The 21,904-nt window shown below is 42.0% G+C and overlaps 1 protein-coding gene across 1 annotated transcript in view; it reads right to left on the bottom strand.

The window, feature by feature from the left end:
* SORCS3 (sortilin related VPS10 domain containing receptor 3) overlaps positions 1 to 21,904 on the bottom strand; it is a 988,335-nt gene that overhangs the window by 124,537 nt on the left and 841,894 nt on the right. The window contains exon 19 of the mRNA XM_073595927.1: positions 8,149 to 8,335. Within this exon, the coding sequence (XP_073452028.1) occupies positions 8,149 to 8,335 (187 nt within the window). The remainder of the gene's footprint in view (positions 1 to 8,148; positions 8,336 to 21,904) is intronic.

The following is a 21,904-nucleotide window of genomic DNA, read 5'->3' on the forward strand; positions in this document are numbered from 1 at the left end:
TGCAGGGAGACTGGTCTCGTCTCCTCCCCCTCCTGTAGGTTTCTGTAGTGGGTGAAGTTTGTTGGGTCCTTCCCACAGCTTTACTCAGGCTACACATGTACAGTACAGTGCTGATGGCATTGCAACTTTTACAAGGTAATATCTTGGTTTATAAATTTATTCGTAGGGCAGAAAATTGATTTGTATCCTTTGGAATATATCGGAATGGATATTTTTGTGCCTGGAGTTCAGCTTTAATTAAAGTGTATCTACAGCCAAAACTGTTTTTTTTTTGTTCCATTTTAGATAGAGAAAGGAAGGATTAAAACCACTGTTGGCTTTTTTACTGCCCTTGTCCCATTTATAAGATCTACCTTCACTTCTTATCATTTAGACCCCTTTCACACTGGGGCACTTTGCAGGCGCTATAGCGCTAAAAATAGCGCCTGCAAAGCGCCCTGAAAGGGCCGCTGCTGTGTCTCCAATGTGAAAGCCCCGAGGGCTTCCACACTGGAGCGGTGCGCTGGCAGGACGGGAAAAAAAGTCCTGCTAGCAACATCCTAGGAGCGGTGTGTATACCGCTCCTTCACCACTTCTGCCCATTGAAATCAATGGGACAGCGCGGCTATACTGCCGGCAAAGCGCCACTGAGGCACTTTGCAGTGGTTTTTTAACCCTTTCTCGGTCGCTAGCGGGGGGTAAAACCGCCCCGCTAGCGGCCGAATACCGCCGCTAAAATGACCGCAAAGCACTGCTAAAAATAGCGGCGCTTTCCCGCCAACGCACCTCCCTCCCCAGTGTGAAAGGGGCCTTAGAAACAACAGAATGAAATCTCTCCAGCTGTAAATCCCCTCATAGACAGTAGTCACTGGAATATGTGTCCCCACTGGAACATTTCCACTCTATTCCTGTTCTGGTGACAACTCCAACTTTTTGATTTCCCTTCCATTTCTATCCAGTCTAAAGCACACTAAAGCTGGCTATACACAAAGTTTTTAAAACATTAGGCCCTGGTTCACACTATGAACTGAACAGGCATGCGCAGCGCATTCTTTTTCAATTCACATGTGATTCAGTGCAGTGTGTTAGGAGCCCATTCATTTTGAATAGGAGATCCAATACCATGGGATCCAGTGCAGGCAAACTCACTGCCTTTGTGACCTGTGTTTGGGGTGTCGTTAAGTTATGATTGACACATCATTGATCGCAACTGCAGTGTGTTTTGAAGATGGTGCAAACATTCCCATAGACACACTCATAAACCTTGTGGACAGCCTTCCCAGAAGAGTTGAAGCTGTTATAGCTGCAAAGGGTGGGCCAACTCAATATTGAACCCTACAGACTAAGACTGGGATGCCATTAAAGTTCATGTGTGCGTCCTAATACTTTTGGTAATATAGTGTATATATATATATATATATATATATATATATATATATACACACAAATGTTGAGGGTGGAGTGCACATGATCCAGATGTAGCAGTGCAAGCAATCAGACCCTTCCAGGTCATATATAGAAAAAAACAATCAGATGGGATTGCTGCACATAAAATCTATTTAGACAAAAATCAAATTCAAATTCCATTCAGTGTCAAATGCATGATGGTTTCGGGCTGTACAGATAGCGCCCTTCTTCAGAGCAAGACACATACAATGATAATGGTTTTTACAAGCATATTTATACACTCCTATCTCATATGAGATCAATTAATCAATCAATCATTTTGTACCGATGGGAAAAATCAACCAATGCAAAAAAAATATAGGTATATAAGAAATCATTGATGATCAGGTGCTATCACTTTTCCTATCACATTCGATAAGCGCTGAGAAAAAACAAAAAAACAAAACACATAATAAATAAACATATCAAAGAAATAAATATAAATCAAAATCAGAATTGAATCCGTTCGCCCATAATGTGTTTAAACGTTGTATCCATTGAACCTCCCATTTTCTAAGGGTTAATTCCCTATTTCCTCCACGTCTGTTCCTGGGTATACCATCTATCACCATAGATCTTAATTGAGAAACGGTGTGTCCTTTTTCTAAAAATTGTCGGGCTAAAGGTAATTTGTCTAATTTATCTCTGATGGAATACTTATGTCTAGCTATTCTATCTTTAACCTTTTGAGTGGTTTCACTTACATACAATAAGCCACATGGACATTTTATTATGTATACAACATAAGATGATTGACAAGTGTAATGATACTTAAACCACTTGCCGACTGCCGCACGCCGATGTACGTCCTAACTTTGCCGGCGGATACCGTTGTTATGACAGCAGCTAGCTGCCATATCCCTGGTATCCCCGTTTTCGTACGGCGGTCGGCTACAAGGTAAAAGTGGTCTCTGCGGCGGTATCGCCGCGAGATCACTTTTATCGGTGGCGGGATAGAGCCACCCCCTCCCCTCCTTACTGGAGCTGTCGGCAGCGGCGGAGACGATCGCGTCTGTCCCCTTGCTGTGCCTGGAGACGAGTGAGGGGAAGATGGCGCCCACTCGTCTCCATGACACTGCAGGGCGGAAGCGACGTCAAAATGTCACTTCCGCCCATACGTCTTAAAGGCATATTTTTTTCAATGTCGTTTTTTTTTTTTTTTGCATTTTAGTGTAAATATGAGATCTGAGGTCTTTTTGACCCCAGATCTCATATTTAAGAGGTCCTGTCATGCTTTTTTCTATTACAAGGAATGTTTACATTCCTTGTAATAGGAATAAAAGTGACACAATTTTTTTTTTAAACCGTGTAAAATAAATAAAATCCTATAAAATCAATAAGAAAAAAAAAAAAATGTTTTTAAACGCCCCGTCCTGACGAGCTCGCGCGCAGAAGCGAACGCATACGTGAGTAGCGTCCGCATATGAAAACGGTGGTCAAACCACACATGTGAGGTATCGCCGCGATCGGTAGAGCGAGAGCAATAATTCTAGCCCTAGACCTCCTCTGTAACGCAAAACATGCAACCTGTAGAATTTTTTAAACCTGTACAGATTTTTGAGGGTAAAAGTTTGACGCCATTCCACGAGCGGGCGCAATTTTGAAGTGTGACATGTTGGATATCAATTTACGCGGCGTAACATTATCTTTCACAATATAAAAAAAAAATGGGCTTTACTGTTGTCTTATTTTTTTATTCAAAAAAGTGAATTTTTTCCAAAAAAAAGCGCATTTGTAAGACCGCTGCGCAAATACGGTGTTAACCACTTCAGCCCCGGAAGGTTTTACCCCCTTCCTGACCAGAGCACTTTTTACAATTCGGCACTGCGTCGCTTTAACTGCTAATTGCGCGATCATGCAATGCTGTACCCAAACGAAATTTGCGTCCTTTTCTTCCCACAAATAGAGCTTTCTTTTGATGGTATTTGATCACCTCTGCCGGTTTTATTTTTTGCGCTATAAACGGAAAAAGACCGAAAATTTTGAAAAAAAATGATATTTTCTACTTTTTGTTATAAAAAAAATCCAATAAACTCAATTTTAGTCATACATTTAGGCCAAAATGTATTCGGCCACATGTCTTTGGTAAAAAAAATGTCAACAAGCGTATATTTATTGGTTTGCGCAAAAGTTATAGCGTCTACAAACTAGGGTACATTTTCTGGAATTTGCACAGCTTTTAGTTTATGACTGCCTATGTCATTTCTTGAGGTGCTAAAATGGCAGGGCAGTACAAAACCCCCCCAAATGACCCCATTTTGGAAAGTAGACACCCCAAGGAAATTGCTGAGAGGCATGTTGAGCCCATTGAATATTAATTTTTTTGTCCCAAGTGATTGAATAATGACAAAAAAAAAAAAAAAAAATTTACAAAAAGTTGTCACTAAATGATATATCGCTCACATAGGCCATGGGCATATGTGGAATTGCACCCCAAAATACATTCAGCTGCTTCTCCTGAGTATGGGGATACCACATGTGTGGGACTTTTTGGGAGCCTAGCCGCGTACGGGGCCCCAAAAACCAAGCACCGCCTTCAGGATTTCTAAGGGTGAAAATTTTTGATTTCACTCCTCGCTGCCTATCACAGTTTTGAAGGCCATAAAATGCCATGATGGCACAAACCCCCCCCCCCCAAATGACCCCATTTTGGAAAGTAGACACCCCAAGCTATTTGCTAAGAGGCATGGTGAGTATTTTGCAGCTCTCATTTGTTTTTGAAAATGAAGAAAGACCAGAAAAATTTTTTTTTTTTTCTTTTTTCAATTTTCAAAACTTTGTGACAAAAAGTGAGGTCTGCAAAATACTAGAGAGAGAATATAGAGAGAGAGAACAATAAAACGACAACTATTTATTTTTTTTATTTTTGTTTGTGTTTTTTTTTTTTTTTTTAAATTTTTTTTGTAACTAACTTTTATAACTGTAACCGGTTCCAGGTTCGGGTCTCTCAAAATGCGATGGCATCTTGGGAGACCCTGTGAAAGTGTGTCCTATTCTGTGCAATGCTGTACCCTACGTTAATACTCAACTAGTGCATGGTAGCGTTCAAAACATTCACCAATGCAAAGACCAGGATTGTCAGGACAGGAGGGACAATAATAGCGGGTGTCACGCCTATATCCGCGCTTGCTGCAGACACGACATCTTTTTTGGGGGGGTTCGTTGGGTAGGGGTACTCGGGAGGACATAAAGAAAATTCCCAATTAGGATTGGCGAATGCAGCAGGAAGGGCACTATGGGCACGACGGGCCTGTGTTTGTCTTCTTGGTGGCAGCGGGACACTACTTGTGCTAGCCACCTCACCAGCTTGAACTGCACTTATGGGACTCGCCACGTCACCAAGTGTTACTGCGGTGCTGGTTTGACTATGACCGGGGTGTACTAGGCCGCTGGTGCTTGCCAGTTCACCAAAACGCTACCAAAAAAACTGTTAGCGATCGCAGGGATCAGGCCTGACTCTGCGAACGCTGCAGTTATGTGTTTAGTGTTTTGTAAGTGACAGTGATCGATCGATACTGCACTTGGGTGGGCTGGGCTGGGCTGGGCGGAGGGGCAAAATGCAGGTGCTAGCAGGTATCTGGGCTGATCCCGCTAACACTGCGTTTTTGGGAATCCTAAACTGCTGGGGACGCTAGTATAGATCTGATCGGATCAGATATTGATCCGTTCAGATACTATACCACTAAGGGAGGCGTATGCTGCGTGCGTGGGTGTTAGCGCTACTGGCGCTAATCTGACGCTGCTTGGGGCGACGCATATCACCGCCGGGCGATCGGGGGGCTAAACCTTTATTCGGTAATAAACGGCGGGTGCCCTGACACTATAAAAAATAAACAAACTAACCAGCGTCACCCGTAACGGTTATACAGTGACCAGTGGTGAAAGGGTTACCTAGGGGGTAATCAAGGGGTTAAAACATTTTTTAGGTAGTATATGGGGGTCCCTGTCGCTATAAAACGCTGACGGCGAACCTCAATATTTACCTCACTAACTAGCGTCACCAGCGACACTAATACAGCGATCAGAAAAATGATCGCTTAGCGACACTGGTGACGGGGGGTGATCAAGGGGTTAAAACTTTATTAGGGGGGTACCCTAGACCTACAGGGGGCTAATACTCACTGCCCTACCACTTCTAACTGTCACAAACTGACACCAATCAGTAATCAGGAAAAAAAAAAAAAAAACAGCTTGGTGTCAGTTTGTGACGGGGGGGGGGGTGATTGGGGGGGGGATCGGGGGGCGATCGGGGGTGTTTAGTGTGCCTGGCATGTTCTACTGTGTGTGTTTGTGTTTTACACTTACTCGGATGTCTTCTCTCCTCGGCGTCGGAACGGAAACTGCCAAGCCGAGGAGAGATGACATCACATCCTCTGCCTGTGTGTACTATACACAGGCAGGGGATGTTTCTCATTGGCTGGGAGCGATCGCGAGGGGGGCCACGATCGGATGGCCTCCCCCTCATCTCTGATCGCTCCTAGACAAATGCCGACTACCGCTGGCACCGGGGGGGGGGGGGGGTCCGATCGGACCCCCCGCCCGCGGGAAGGCAATCACGTACCAGGTACGTGATTTTGCCTGCCCGTGCCGCTCTGTTCACGTATATATGCGTGAGGCGGTCGGCAAGTGGTTAAAAAAAAGTATTGCAATGACCGGCATTTTATTCTCTAGGGTGTTAGAAAAAAAAACAATATATAATGTTTGGGGGTTCTAAGTAATTTTCTAGCAAAAAAAACAGTTTTAAACATGGAAACACCTAAATTCCAAAACGAGGCTGGTCCTTAAGTGGTTAATATCAATGTTCTCCCCTCTATGTGGATGGGAGTAAGATTTCCCTTTGATCATACTGTTACATTGAATGCAGTATAAACAGGGAAATTAGCCAAAGTTGCGTGGTCCTAGAAAGGTTGTAAGAGGTGAGGGAGGACGATACTGATCAGATTTAACCAATCTGTCATATATCGTTCGACCTCGACGATCCTTAAATCTGATCAGTATCGTTAAGATCTATGGTGATAGATGGTATACCTAGGAACAGACATGGAGGAAATAAGGAATTAACCCTTAGAAAACTTGAGGTTGAATGGGTACACCATTTATACACATCATGGCTGAACGGATTCAATTCTGATTTTGATTTATATTTATTTCTTTGATATGTTTATTTATTATGTGTTTTGTTTTTTTGTTTTTTTCTCAGCGTATATCGAATGTGATAGGAAAAGTGATAGCACTTGATGATCCATGATTTCTTATATACCTATATTTTTTTTGCATTGGTTGATTTTTCCCATTGGTACAAAATGATTGATTGATTAATTGATCTCACATGAGATAGGAGTGTATAAATATGCTTGTAAAAACCATTATCATTGTATGTGTCTTGCTCTCAAGAAGGGCGCTATCTGTACAGCCCGAAACCATCATGCATTTGACACTGAATGGAATTTGAATTAGATTTTTTCTAAATAAATTTTAAGTGCAGCAATCCCATCTGATTGTTTTTTCTATATATGACCTGGAAGGGTCTGATTGCTTGCACTGCTACATCTGGATCGTGTGTACTCCACCCTCAACATTTCTCATATATATATATATATATACACACACACACTATATTACCAAAAGTATTAGGACGCACACATGAACTTTAATGACATCCCAGTCTTAGTCCGTAGGTCATGCATTTGACATGGAATGGAATTTGATTTATTTCTAAATACTTTTTTTTTTTTCATCAGTAATTTTTTATTGTTTATAGTATAACATAAGAAGACAATGTAGACAATCTACATCGTATACAAATCATCGCAGGTTGTTGGGAAAAAATAAAAATTAAAAAATAAAATACAGAAACATGTTTATGAAACTGTTAACAGGAAAATCTGCTCTAATGCTATATAACATGTATAGGTTGTCTTGAGATCGTAGGTTGTCACTCCCCCAGGAACCCCCAATGGGATCTCTTTTGGCACCTAAGGGAGGTTTGAGAGTAGCCATTACCGTAACCTATATTAGGGCAAGTTTGGAACCTTGGAGTCTGACTTACTGCTAAGTAATGACTGAACGAGTTGTAACTTAACCATTTGAGAGGAACTGCACAGATCCAGACCACCGTTCCCAGGGTAGCCATGCTCTTTTTTTCTTTTTTCAGATAAATACCGCTAGATGCCATAGTAATTTCATATCCATAGTGGAGGTTTACCATTTCCAGTGCTTTCAATGGATGGGACCCTATCCGTTTTCCACAATCTAGTTATGGACAATCTGGCCGCTAGTAGAATGTGAATGGCTACATGCCTAATGGGTTGTGTGACCGAGTCTATGGAGAGGTTTAGGATCGCCAAGTCAGGCGCTGGAGGTATAAATTGATCCGATATATCCGATAGGATTTGGAATATAGTTTTCCAAACTTTTTGGATAAGGTTGCACTGCCACATTATTTGGATCAGGTCTCCCTTGACTATAAATAAATTTTAAGTGCAGCAATCCCATCTGATCGTTTTTATATTTTTATAGATATATATATATCTATATATATATAGATATATATATATATATCTATATATATATATCTATATATATATATATAGATATATATATATATATATAGATATATATATATAGATAGATATATAAAATTATTCAGACTACAGTTTCTTATTCTTTTTTTTTTTTTCACAGTCATAACCAGAGACTATAAGCCAAGAGATCTGTACTCACAAGTCACATGGAGATAGAGCAATGCACTATCGATGCCTACGTTGTTCTCCGCGTATGCCACGACTTGGTATATCCCAGCACTCTTATACACGTGTCTTATCCCATCTTCAATCTTGCTAAAATTAGCGTAGGACACAGCGCTGCCATCCCCAAAGTCCAGCTGAATATTTATCTTTTGGAGATCACCCTGGAATTATCAATAATATTACAGGATTATATAGCATCAACTGTTTGCACAACACTTTACAATACAAAGGGAGACAGTTACAAAACAATTCAATACAAGAGGGCTAGGAGAGCCCTGCTCGTGAGAGCTTACAATCGAAAGTGAAGGGTCAAGTGATACAAGGTAATAACTATGTTGTTTGAGAAGTACGGTAAGGTTCAGTTGCTAGCTAGAGGTGGGATACGTTTCCCCAAACAGATGAGTTTTCAGGGATCACCTAAAATCAGGCAGAGAAGGAGATAGCAGACAAGTTATGGTAGGGAGTTCCAGAGGTTGGGAGAGGCTCTGGAGAAGTCCTGAAGGTAAGCATGGGAGAGGCTGATAAGAGAGTTAGAGAGCAGGAATGATTTAAAGCTTGGGCCATATTGAGTTTGTCCCAAACCCATGGGAAATGTGTCACATGATGGCAGCCCCCCCCAGTCAGTTGTGGTTTGGAACTCCCCAACCGGCAACTGCACATAACAAAGGAGAGAGGATGCAGGTGACATCCTTGACCTAATATGGGCTCATGGCCATATTTGAACTATGACATTGACCTATAGATATGGTCAGGGGTGCAGCGAAACACAACTCAACTTTCCATTTCTACTGCCCCTTGGGCGGGTGTGTAAACGTGGCCTAAATGCACCCTTAATAAATTAGACAACTACTGCATTACCCAACCTGCAGTCACATGTAGCAAAAGAAACCATGATGGTGACATTATTGACCTAATATGGCCACATGGTCGTATATTGGACAATGTCATTGGCCTGTATACATAGTTGGGGAGGGGTAAAACTGAAACGTCACTTTTTTACTGGCACTTAGCCCCATGTGTGGCCCAAACGAGGCCGTAATGAGTTAGATAATTGCTTTTTTAAGGCACGCATTTATGTGCGTATTTGCACGTATATATGCAATACATTCCTAGGGAAAATTCATTCATAGTTATGCTCTTATTCGAATCGGTGCAAAATACTGAATGGGAACGCAGATTTTTCTTTTTTACTCAAGAACGCTGTACTGAGCTTTTTCAAGCTGCAATGTGCAAGAGGCCTAAAAGGGCACAGGCAGACTTTATTTGTTGGATTAGTGAAGACATGAGACAATAGTGGCACTGGTGCTTACATGCATTGAATGAAGTAGACATTTGCCTTGGCAGAATATCAGTGCCCCGAACCAAAACTACAACAGCCAATGTTCAGTTTTCCCTATGGGCACATAAGATATTATTATTATTATTGCTATTATACAGGATTTATACAGCAGCAACAGTTTGTGCAGCACAGCGATGAGTTTTCAGGGATCGCTTAAAGGGGGACAAAGTAGAAGATAGCTAGACAGGTTGGGTATGGAGTTCCAGAGAAAAGGTAAAGGTTCTGGAGAGGTTCTGGAGATGTCCTGGGGATAAGCATGGGCGGAGAGGTGGAGGAAGCTAAAGCTCAAGAGGTCTTAGAGGAACAGAGAGGACGGTTTGGTTGTTATTTTTCGAGATGGTTGAGTGATGTAGATTGGGGCAGAGGGTTGGATGGTTTTGTTAATATTGTGATTTTCATTTGTGGAGCAATTGGATGCCAATAGAGAAATTGGCAGAGAGGGCTAGAAGCCGCCCCTCACTGCCAATCTATGCTGGAATGTGTTTTAATATGACAAAATGTATTTTTCTCATTAATTGGATAGGAAATAAAGTGGTTGACATCTTGGAAAAAGGGGGAGAACAATTTTTCCCTGCAAACATACCATAGTCCAGTGTCTACAAACTGCTGCCCATGGGCTAGATGTGGACCTTTGCTTGCTTTTATCTGGCCCTTGGGGCACTTTTCCTTCCACCAATACTAGGCCCTATTCCTTCTGCTGACACCAACAACTGGGCATGATTCCTGTCTCTGGTGCCAAAAATAAGACACTATTCCTGCCACTGACATCGACATGGCAATATTCTACCCACTGACACCATTAATGGGACACTATTCCTCTCACTGACATCAACAACAGGGCACTATTCTTCCCACTGACACCATTGATGGGGCATAATTCCTACCTCTGACACCAATGATGGGGCAATATTCCTCCCCCTAATACCAATGATGGCACACTATTCATCCTACTATGGGGCATTCTTTACGCCCAATGACGCCAAGGCATTTTATAATCTTACTGGCCACAGTCCAGCCCCCTCAGTGTCTGAAGAACAGTAAACTGGCCCTTATGAATAAAATAATGAACCACAAAGAGAAAACATTAAATTCTCAATAAGTTGTTGCCAACATCCCAAATTAAATTTATGGAAGGAACCCTCAAACAAAAAAGAGGGATTGCCTGATGAAGGAGCACGCATGCTCCGAACGCGTGCACGCCCCCAGCGTCACTGAAACCCGGGAAATACAACTAGGAACAGACGATCCACGCTGTGCCTGTCTCAACCCAGCCTGTGACACTGGTTACCACCGGCGCCGTCAGACGGGACAAGGAGACAGGTGTAACACACTCCAGCATTTAGGATCGCCCCCTGTGGAGCCCTGCTGCCCACCACACAGCCTCCCGGACGGATTTTTTACTTGATGTGCCTGTATCTACCTTACTCTGAGTGAGTGCATTTTAACCTGTAATAAAATGTTTATGCTACAGTACTACACTTAGGTCGGCGCTGCTTTTCTTCCTTTTTATCTCCCTCCAAAGGTGAATTCTGCCCTTCAAGCATGCGGCCTCCTGTGTTTGTATCTGCATCTCTCCCCCTGAGGTCATAGACCTATACTCTGCATTCCCCCCTCTCCACTCATTTCATCCCAGTTTTTATGCCTGGACTTTTGTTCATCAACCCAGCACCATCCCTGGACTCTTTTTACTATTTTTTATTTTCTATTATTATTATTTTTATCATATAAATGTATTGTAACTCACACATGACTGTTATATAATTGATATCTTTTAATTAGCTATTCTTAATTTTTTATATAACTTACTATCCCTTTGTATATTGCTCACCCCCATCCATAGCTGTCATTCCCTAGTGCAACAAAATATTGTAAATTATCTTACATATGAAAAAAACTCTGTTTCTCTGTCAATTGGAATATGGGATATTGTGGTTGATATGTAGGAGAACTGGGAGACTATAGCGGCTATAGCGATCAATAGATCAACTTCAGTATAACCAGCCTGTCCATAGATGGATTGAATCTTATTTGGTCCCTGCTGAACCGTCTGAGATTCAATCCATCTATGGCCGGCTGAAGTCTGGAGAAGTCCTGGAGGCAAGCATGGGAGGAGATGAGGGAATTAGAGAGTAGGACATCTTCAGAGGAGCAAAAAGGTTGGTTTGGTTGATATTTTTTGAAATGAGGTTGGTGATGTAGATTGGAACATCATGGGGACTTTGGTAATATTATATTATTTATAGGTTATTACAATTGGAAGCTTGTGTTAAGATTGACAGAAAGGGGTGATAGACACCCCTCTTTGCCAACCTATACTGGAAATAGCTTGTATAAGATAAAACTTCAGTTGTTCTGTCAATTGGAAATTAGATAATGTGGTTGAAAACTAGTAGAATTGGAGGACATTTATTTCCCTAAAGGTTTATCATAGTTGCTCCGCTGGCAATTCAGTTATTGACAATTTAGGTAACTGATGGGTGGTTATGGACAATTTAGCTAACTATGGTCTAGAGAGTTTGTCATAGTCATGAGTGTTGGTGACAATGTTGTCATTTTACTGGTGTAGGGTTTGTGGATGCTTTATATAGTTTTTTTAATACAAGTTTTGTAAAGACTACATTTGACCCCAAGGTAACTCCATGATTATTCACCCCTTAAGTGGCTGCTTGGCTCCACTATAATTCCACCTCCAGTCCAAGGAACTCAATTGAAGGAGGTATTGTATGGCTTGCAGAGGCTGTACACCTCAGTTATTTGACAAAATTATTGCTACAGAGCGTTTTATCACTGGATTTTCCCTCTTCTATACATTGGAACATATTTCAAAAGGCCATGGGATTTAACTATCTTATTGATTGCCCGCAAGATGGTTGGGATCCATTAAAGGTCACACGTTTTCTAAATTGGAAGTCATTTATCAAATTCTTGTATTGTGTGATGTTGTCAGGTGCTCAAGGAAAAAAGGCAATTTAAACAGTAAGGGAAAGTCAGTGTTACCATGAAAGGGGTCATTTGTGTGTGATCCACTAACGACTAACGATGAAGATACGGGAGTCACAATCACACTGGAAACACATGGCAAGCCACATTTAACAAGCAATTCTCTGCAAGTTAAAGTGACACTAAACTCTGGTTATTAAAAAAAAAAAAAACTAAAAAAAACCCCTTCTATTGTTCTCAGCCTGCTCCAAATCTCCAAATTAATTTTTACTGCTGTGATCAGGCTTCCTGTTAAAGGGTGGCTACATTCGCTCTCTATGGTCCCACTGTATGGAACGGAGGAACGTAGCCACACTTCTTTGCTTGCTCCTGAGATGGACTATGGGATTTTTAGTGTGCAGAGAGCAGTGCAAATCACCACAACTAAAGTGCACCGCTTGTTCCAAATAAATGGAATGAAAGGGAAAAAGGAGAGGCATTATTGTTTATGGGCCCTACTACGGGTTGGCCCACCCTTTGCAGCTATAACAGCTTTAACTCTTCTAGGAAGGCTGTCCACAAGGTTTAGGAGTGTGTCTATGGGGATGTTTGACCATTCTTCCAGAAGCGCATTTGTGAGGTCAGGCACGGATGTTGGATGAGAAGGCCTGGCTCACAGCCTCTACTCTAATTCATCCCAAAGGTGTTCTATCCAGTTGAGGTCAGCACTCTGTGCAGGCCAGTCAAGTTCCTCCACTCAAAATTCACTCATCCATGTCTTTATGGACCTTGATTTGTACACTGGTGCGCAGTCACGTTGGAACAGGAAGGGGCCATCCCCAAACTGTTCCCACAAAGTTGGGAGCATGAAATTGTCTAAAATGTCTTCATATGCTGACACCTTAGGGCTTCATGTACACTGTTGCTGGTAAACGGACATTTAGGAGCAGTTTGTTTTTATTTTCAGCTGCCCCTGAACTCTCCTCTATGTTATGTTATCAGTACATGTACACAGGGTCGTTTATAGTAGTTTCTAGGCAGTTGACTTTAGAAGCATTTTTTGGAAAGCAAAAAACTGCATTCAGGAGGTATGTTCAGAGGCATTTGAAACGCCAAACGCCTGTAACAGCTTGTAAACAATTGTAAACGCGGTAACTCGAGTTTAGCCATGTTTTGTTTACAGGCATTTTAAATTTTAGACTATTTGAAAAAAAAAATGATTCTAACTGCAAATGCGGCTAAACGCAGCATGTAAACGCGGCAAAATGGATGTTTTTAAACATCGGTTACTATCTGTCAAGTTGAATCGTACAGGAGAGGTTGTAAAATGTCCCGTGTACATTAAGCCTAATGCCCCCCACACACGATCGGACAAAACCAAGGAATTTTGTTTGAAGGTTTTTGGCTCCAACTTGTCTTGCATACACACGGTCACACAAATGTTGGCCAACAATTACGAACGTAGTGAGTGACGTACTAGACGTATGGCGAGCTGATAAAAGGGAAGTTCAATAGTCATGTGATATCTCCATTACGAACGCTAGTTTTACAAGACCGAGCGCTTCCGGCTCATACTTGATTCCGAGCATGCGTAAACTTTTGTGCGACGGACTTGTGTACACATGATCAGAAAGTCCGACAACAAAGTTTTGTTTCAGGGGAAAATTTGAGAACCCGCTAGCCAACATTTGTTGGCGGAAAGTCTGACAACAATTGTTCGATGGAGCATACACATGGTTGGACTTTCCGCCAACAAGCTCACATCCAACATTTCCCATTTGTACATGGCATTAGAGTTCCTTTCACTGGAACTAAGGGGGCCAAGCCCAACCCCTGAAAAGTAACCCCGCACCATAATCCCCCCTCCACCAAATGATTTGGACCAGTGTACAAAGCAAGGTCCATAAAGACATGGATTGGCATCCCAATTATTTTGGTAATATAGTGTATGTGTATATTATTTGTTGCTTATACCCTTAGTATGGCCCAGAAACAATAGTGCGCCTTTTGTTTTTTTTTTATTTTTTTTTTATCTTACCTACTCATTTAAAAAAAAATGCAATTTTTTGAAATCCTACCTAAAATATACTGATCCTGACTTTTGACCCTAAGATTTGACCAGGGCCTTAACTTTTGACCATTACCTTGACCCTAACACAAATCCTGACCTAGATTAAACCTTGGTCTAGCTATTTTTTTCTTAGTTTCTTTCAACTTTTTTTAAATGTATTTTTTACACACACCACACTTTCGTTTGTGTACATTTTTCTCCCCTGGTGAGGAGAGAAAGTTACAATGTATCTTTCTCTCCATTCAGAGGAGAAAACAATCCCAGGGGTGGGCAGTACAGTGATTGATTATTGTGCTAGCCAATCAGAGGCTATCACAGCGATCAGGTGATTGGGAACTGGCCTCCTGGTTCCCAATCGTTAGTAGGAAAGCCAGGGCTCTCTGTGAGCAACGCACAGAAATGTGCTGCCCTTTTGTAGGCATGTGGCAGTTCTATTCATTCTTAATGGCATCTCTATGCATCTGTAAACACAGGCATTTTTGAGCGTGCCAAAACACATGGTGCCACAACACTATGCGCTTTGATTTTTCCAAAGGGTCACGGACTTCTATTATGTGTTTTTCTTACATGTAGGTCAGCCCATTAAAATTAATGGGCTGCCCAACATGCAACATGTAGAAATGGGCAAAATGCATGCACACTCTAATGGTGGGGCCTGAGCCTCGAAGCTGAGCTCTGGGTACAAAAACTTTTATTTGAAATATATTCCTCTATAGTTACAAAGGACATAAATCCACTTTGTGATCACCAGATATTACAGTGTGTCAGGAAAGGTCTCCTCCGCTGGTAATATCGATCATTTGGCGTGCAGTACTGAGGTCCACCAGCAGGTGTCTCCTGGCAGGTTGGAGCTGTCAGAAGAGCTTTTTCCTGCTGATAGTCTGTCACCTTTGGGCCGCAGTACTGGGGTCCACCAGCGGAGGAATTCTGGCAGTATGGAGCAGGTATTCCCCCCTGCAGATAGGTGTCACCTGACCTTAATTAGTAGAGTTGCAGTATAAATACCCGGCAAGTGCACACTCATGTGGCCCTGGTATTGTCTTTGAGCCCTGACCTGCAGCCTGTTACTCTGATCCTGAACCCTGAACCCTGAACCCTGATTCCTGGAACCTGTTGATCCTGTTTCCTGTCTGTTACCTGAACCCTGGACCCTGAGCCTTGTAACTGACCCGTCCGTCCTGTGATCCATCCATCCTCTCTTGTCCTGTTTGTTTCCCTTCCCAGTTACTGATCTCCTGTTTATGACCCCGGCCTGGCTTGACTACAATTCTGGTACTCCCTTTTGCTACATATGCTGGTTGTTTATTATCACTGTTTGGTTGTTTGGTTTGTTCACTATGTATTGGTGGTGTGTTCACATGTATATGCATTTACCTTAATAAACTTACTTTCACCTATTTATGTCTGGTTCACTCTGTTGCAGTCCACACAGTTCTGGTCTTATCTGGTATGTGACACTGTGTGAAGGTAGCAGTGACATCATCACTGTGCTGTATATACCTGTGCATGTGGGAGGGGCCCAGCAGACTCTGCCTACTACAGAAAACTACAGGAGGGGGCGGAGACAAGACCAGTCATCCTGCACAAAGAGAGAGAGCAGCAGTGATCGGTCTTTATCACAGGAAAAGTCTCACACTGGATTACTGCACAGATCTGGAAGAAATACACAAAGCTCACCGAGCTTCAAGGAAGAATACACACAATGAATGAATTTAACCACTTAAGGTCCATCCTATAGCAGTTTTATTACAGGGCAGCACCTGTGCGCCAGATCACGTATATACAGTATAAGAGATCTGGCTCTTCTGGGTAGGGGGCGTGATTATACGCAGCGGAAGCCGACTGGCGGGCAGGTAAACTCGATGTCCTCCCGCACTTGCTGATCATCAGGCAGAGAGAAAGAACTGCGATCTGCTCATGTAAACAAGGCAGATCGCCGTTCTGACAGGTGGAAAGGGATGGAGTTTGTGTTCCTGCAAAGCAGGGAATAAATTCCATCTCTTCCCCTAGTAAAAGCATCTCACACAATACATCAAAACACTGGCTAGGCAAATAGTTAACCCTTTGATTGCCCCTGATGTTTACCCCCTACCAGCCAGTGTCATTAGTACAGTGACAGTGCATATTTTTTAGCACTGATCACTGTATTAGTGTCACTGGTCCCCAAAAAGTGTCAAAAGGGCCAGTTAGCATCAGAATGTCCTCTATAAGATTGCGGCCATTACTAGTAAAAAAATAAAATTTGAAAAAGAAAAAAAAAATCCCATAGTTTGTAGACGCTATAACTTTTGCACAAACCAATCAATATACGCTATATCCTACATATAAAAATATGTAGCAAAATACATATTGGCCTAAATTTATGAAAAAATTTGTTTTAATTTTTTTTTTCTTTTAGAGCCCATTCACACAGGGACGACTTGTCAGGCGACCTAGTCGCCTGACAAGTCGCCTCCCGTTCTGTGCTATGGAACCGTTCTAAGGGGAGCGACGCAAGTCGCTCCGACTTAGAAAAAGGTTCCTGTACGACTTCGGGGGCGACTTGGGGCGACTTGCATAGACTTCTATACAGAAGTCGTTTTGCAGGTCGCCCGGGCAGTCGTTTGCAGGTCGCCTCGCTGAGGCGACCTGCAGGTCGTGTTGCCCCTGTGTGAATGGGGTCTTATGGGATAGGTTTTATAGCAGTTAAAAAAATTGTATTTTTTCAAAATTGTCTGTATTTTTTTGTTAGCGCAAAACAAAAAACAAACAAACAAAAAAAAACGCAGAGGTGATCAAATAAAATGCATGACCACGCAATTGTCAGTTAAAGTAACACAGTGCCGTATCGTAAAAAATGGCCTGGTTATGAAGGGGGGTAAATCCAACGATGTTTGCTAATCCCAGAGTTTAGCTTTATTTATTTTTTTGGGGTGAAATTCCCCTACCTAGGTTTGTGCAGAACATCATTCGGGTTTACAACCATCTTAAAGGTTAACCTTAAGGAGTAGGTTAGCCTGAGGGAAAGGAATGTTGGGGACAAGGGATAGTTGCAGAAATACATGGGTGCTTACAGTGCGATTTAACATTTGTTCTTGGATCCAAAATTCCCATGTCCAGATGTTCTGTGCTGAGTTTTTGGAGCCAAGAGCTAATGTAGTGGAACTTGTTATATCCAGCAGACGCTGTAACGGCGCTGCGTCCAAAAAATCTGCTACTAAATTACCTTTTTGTCTCCCGGCATCCAAAATTCCTTTCAACTCCTTAACTGCCAGAATCAGCTGTGTTGAAAAGCTCTTGTTAGTAAAGAACATTCTGATGGGTGGTAAAATCAGAGTGACAGAGAGATGACCTCATCAGTCTGCTGCTTCTCCATTCACTGCCCAGTCACAGGCTGGGGGAGGGACAAGACCTGTAAGTGTCACTGAACCCTGCCAGACAGGACTGGATGGACAGAAATACAAATCCATTGTATTTCATATGTGCATTTAGAGCTTTAACTACTTCAGCCCCGGAAGAATTTACTCCCTTCCTGACCGGTCCATTTTTTGCCATAGGGCACTGTGTCGCTTTAACTGACAATTGTGTGGTCGTGCGACATTGTACCCAAAGAAAATTGACGTCCTTTTTTTACCATAAATAGAGCTTTCTTTTGGTGGTATTTATTCACCTCTGCGGTTTTTATTTTTTGCGCTATAAACAAAAAAAGACCGACTATTTTGGAAAAAAAACTATATTTTTTACTTTTTTGCTATAATAAATATGAAAAAAAAAATTTAAAAACTAATTTCTTCATCAGTTTAGGCCAATATGTATTCATCAACATATCTTTAGTAAAAAAAATCACAATAAGCGTATATTGATTGGTTTGCGCAAAAGTTATAGCGTCTACAAAATAGGGAATAGATTTATGGCATTTTAATTTTTTACATTTTTTTTTTTACCAGTAATGGCGGTGATCCGTGATTTTTATCGGGACTGCTACATTGAGGCGGACAGATTGGACACTTTTGACACTTTTTTGGGACCACTGACATTTATACAACGATCAATGCTATAAAAATGCACTGATTACTGTGTGAATGTCACTGGCAGGAAAGGGGTTAACACTAGGGGGCGATCAAGCAGTTAAGTGTTCCCTGGGTGTGTTTCTAACTGTGAGGGGATAGGACTGACTAGAGGAGGAGCCAGATCGTTGTTCCTACTTAGTAGGAACAGACAATCTGTCTCTCCTCCCCTGTAAGAAGAGGGATTTGTGTGTTTACACACACAAATCCCAGCTCTGGCTCTTGTGCCCACGATCGCAGGTGGCGATAGCACCTGGCAGCAATCGCGCCCTCTGCCGCCACGCATGGCCGCTCGCCAGCTAGGCTCTTAAAGGAGCCGCCGTACAGGTACGGTGGTTTGCCCAGCGGTGCCATTCTGCTGACGTATATCGGCATGAGCTGGTCGGCAAGTGGTTAACCACTTGTCCTTGGACACACCGCATCAACAATCACAGTAAAGAGCCTATGACGTAGGCTCTTTACCATGTAATCAGCTGTGTCCAATCACAGTTGATCACAGTGTAAATTGGAAATGCCAGTTACATAGGCGTGCGCAGCCTATTGCATTAGGGTGTGCACCCTTACTCTCAATGTGCCTACATATATATGACCCCGGCACATTGATCTCCCTTCCAGCACAGTGAAAGAGAAGAGCATAAACACTTTTCTTATGGCAGAGCAGGTAAGAGGGAGATCTTTACCATGTTCCTGCTGCTACATAGAGCGATAACACTAATGCGCATGGGGTGATTAGGGTGTGCCTGGGCACACCTGGCACACCCTGTGCGCACGCCTATGGCCAGTTATCAGCATTCCTCCACTCACGCTGACAGCACATGGGGAGAGGAGAGCCAAAAGCTTTCTTCAGTGGGGACATATGCACTGATAATCCATGCCCTGATTATCAGTGCAGCTCCATCAGTGATGCCTGTTAGTGCCCACCCAGTAGTGCCCACCAGGGATGCCTGTCAGTGCACACCAGTGATGCCAATCAGTGCCCATCGGTGTTGCCTTTCCGTGCCTCCTCATCAGTGCCCATCAGTTCCACCTATCAATGGCCATCTGTGTCCCCTTTGGAAAATTTCCCTTATTGCTTTTCTGGGGTATTTTCCTTTTCATTTCCCTTGCAATGATAATGGCAAACAGGACAAATAAAGAGGCTAGATCTCCCTAATAGGAACAGACAGCAATAAAAACCAGCAATAAAAAAATAGGTGTTCACCCTATCCAAAACTAAAAAGAAACGTTTTTCCTTTTTGTTACACTTTAAGCACAAAGTATCTTTATAAATGTCAAATATGGAATGAAAATAGTAACAACAATCACAAAAATAACCTTCTTCCACCAATAAAAAAGACAATGTTGTAGAAGAACGGTATTTATACATGTGTGTCTTTTTTATACTATTTTCATTCAATATTTGACATTTATAAAGATATTTTGTATTTTCCTAATTGAAATTAGTTGTTTTTGATACACCATGTGTGTCCTGTGAATGCAGCTTCCCTTTAGCAGGTATTCCGGTCACCTTTTGTATTAATACATCTGCTGCACTGCACTGGCTTGTGAGTATTTCTATGGTTTAAACCATTTTACCTTTTTTTTATCAATAAAAAAATACAGGGGTTCTAATCCTTCTGCACTGTATTTATCTCACTGGATATCACATGAGATAAAACATTGCGTGGTTTCATGGGATAAATACCACATATTTTGGATAAATACAGCATGCGGTATTTTAGGGGTGTTTTTCTTTGTGATTGCCAAAAAACGTTTTGAAAAACGCTAAGCAATATTTTACTCTATTTTTTAAAGTTTAAAGCTTGAGCCTCATGTACACTGGATGTTTTTGGATATTTTTACAGCTTCTGTTTTTGCCTTCAGACATTTTTTTTCTACATTCAATAAACTTTCCAGCATGTTATCCCATGTGTCCATGCACACATAGGATGTTATCAACTGTTTTTGGCTAGCGGGTTTATTTTGGATGGAAAAAACCCCAAAACCTAGAGGGTTCTGAGAGGAGTTTTTTAGCTGGAAAATCGCTCTAACATCAAATGCCTAAAAAAAACCCCTAAAACCGCTGATAAACGCTCAAAAACACAGCTCAGCAGCGCTTTTTAACATTTTTGATCCCATTGAAAGAAAAAACGATTATGCCCTGTACACACGATCGGGCTTTCCTATGGAAAATGTGCGATCGGAGCTTGTTGTCGGAAATTCCGACCGTGTGTAGGCTCGGACTTTTTCCATCGGAATTTCCGACACACAAAGTTTGAAGGCTGGCTCTAAAATTTTTCGACAACAAAATCCGTTTGCGTAAATTCCAATCGTGTGTACACAATTCCAACACTCAAAGTGCCACGCATGTTCAGAATCAAACAGAAGAGCCGCACTGGCTATTGAACTTCATTTTTCTCGGCTCGTTGTACGTGTTGTACTTCACCGCGTTCTTGATGTTCGGAATTTCCGACCAACTTTGTGTGACCGTGTGTATGCAAGACAAGTTTGAGCCAACATTTGTCGGAAAAAATCCAATGGATTTTGTTGTTGGAATGTGCGATCGTGTGTACAGGGCATAACACTAAAAAAAACGCTGAGAAAACACTAAAAAACGCTCAAACTCTATTGCAAAAACGCTGAAAAAAATGAAAAACTCACTGCAGAACTTTTTTATAACGTTATCATAAGGTCCAGTGTGCACGAGGCCTAAAGGTTAAAATACATCACATGTGCGGTGCTATATCACCATTTACATATGCATCCAGGTCCTACAAGCAAGCTCACATTTGAGCACGAGCATGGGGGGAGGGGTCGGAGGCACATTCATTTTGAATTTTTTTTTCATTATTCATTTTGTTTAAATGTATTTTTTTTTTAACACTGTAACTTTTTTTTTTTTTTTAATCCACTTTATTACTATCACAAGTGATTAAATACATCCCTTGTGATAGCATGGGCCATGACAGGTCCTCTTTATGAAGAGATCTGGGGGCTTTTAATGACATTTTTATATAAAACTTTTCTGTGTACATTTCAGACCCTAATTTGAACCTAGTGATTTCATCATTGGGTCTCTGTGCTTCTTTATGCAATGCAGGTAGATCTTGGCTGGTGTGAGGGTGTGAAGGATGCTGCACATAATGAAAATATCCCAGCACCCTGCCTCAGTACACCTCTCAAGGGTCCTGACCTGACCTCTGATGCAGTCAGTGGGCTGGTTCTGGGGAGGAGTTATGCAAATATCCAAATGCCTTGATGGGTGAATGTCATTCTGAAGGAGTGGGTGTTCCTGGGCAGGCTGCTCTTTGCATAGGTAACACCGACATGTGATGCTGAGCCTCCAGTGAAAGAAGTGTAATCCAATGTATGAAAG

Source organism: Aquarana catesbeiana, linkage group LG08 (genome assembly GCF_042186555.1).
Source record: "Aquarana catesbeiana isolate 2022-GZ linkage group LG08, ASM4218655v1, whole genome shotgun sequence".
Taxonomy (NCBI): domain Eukaryota; kingdom Metazoa; phylum Chordata; class Amphibia; order Anura; family Ranidae; genus Aquarana; species Aquarana catesbeiana.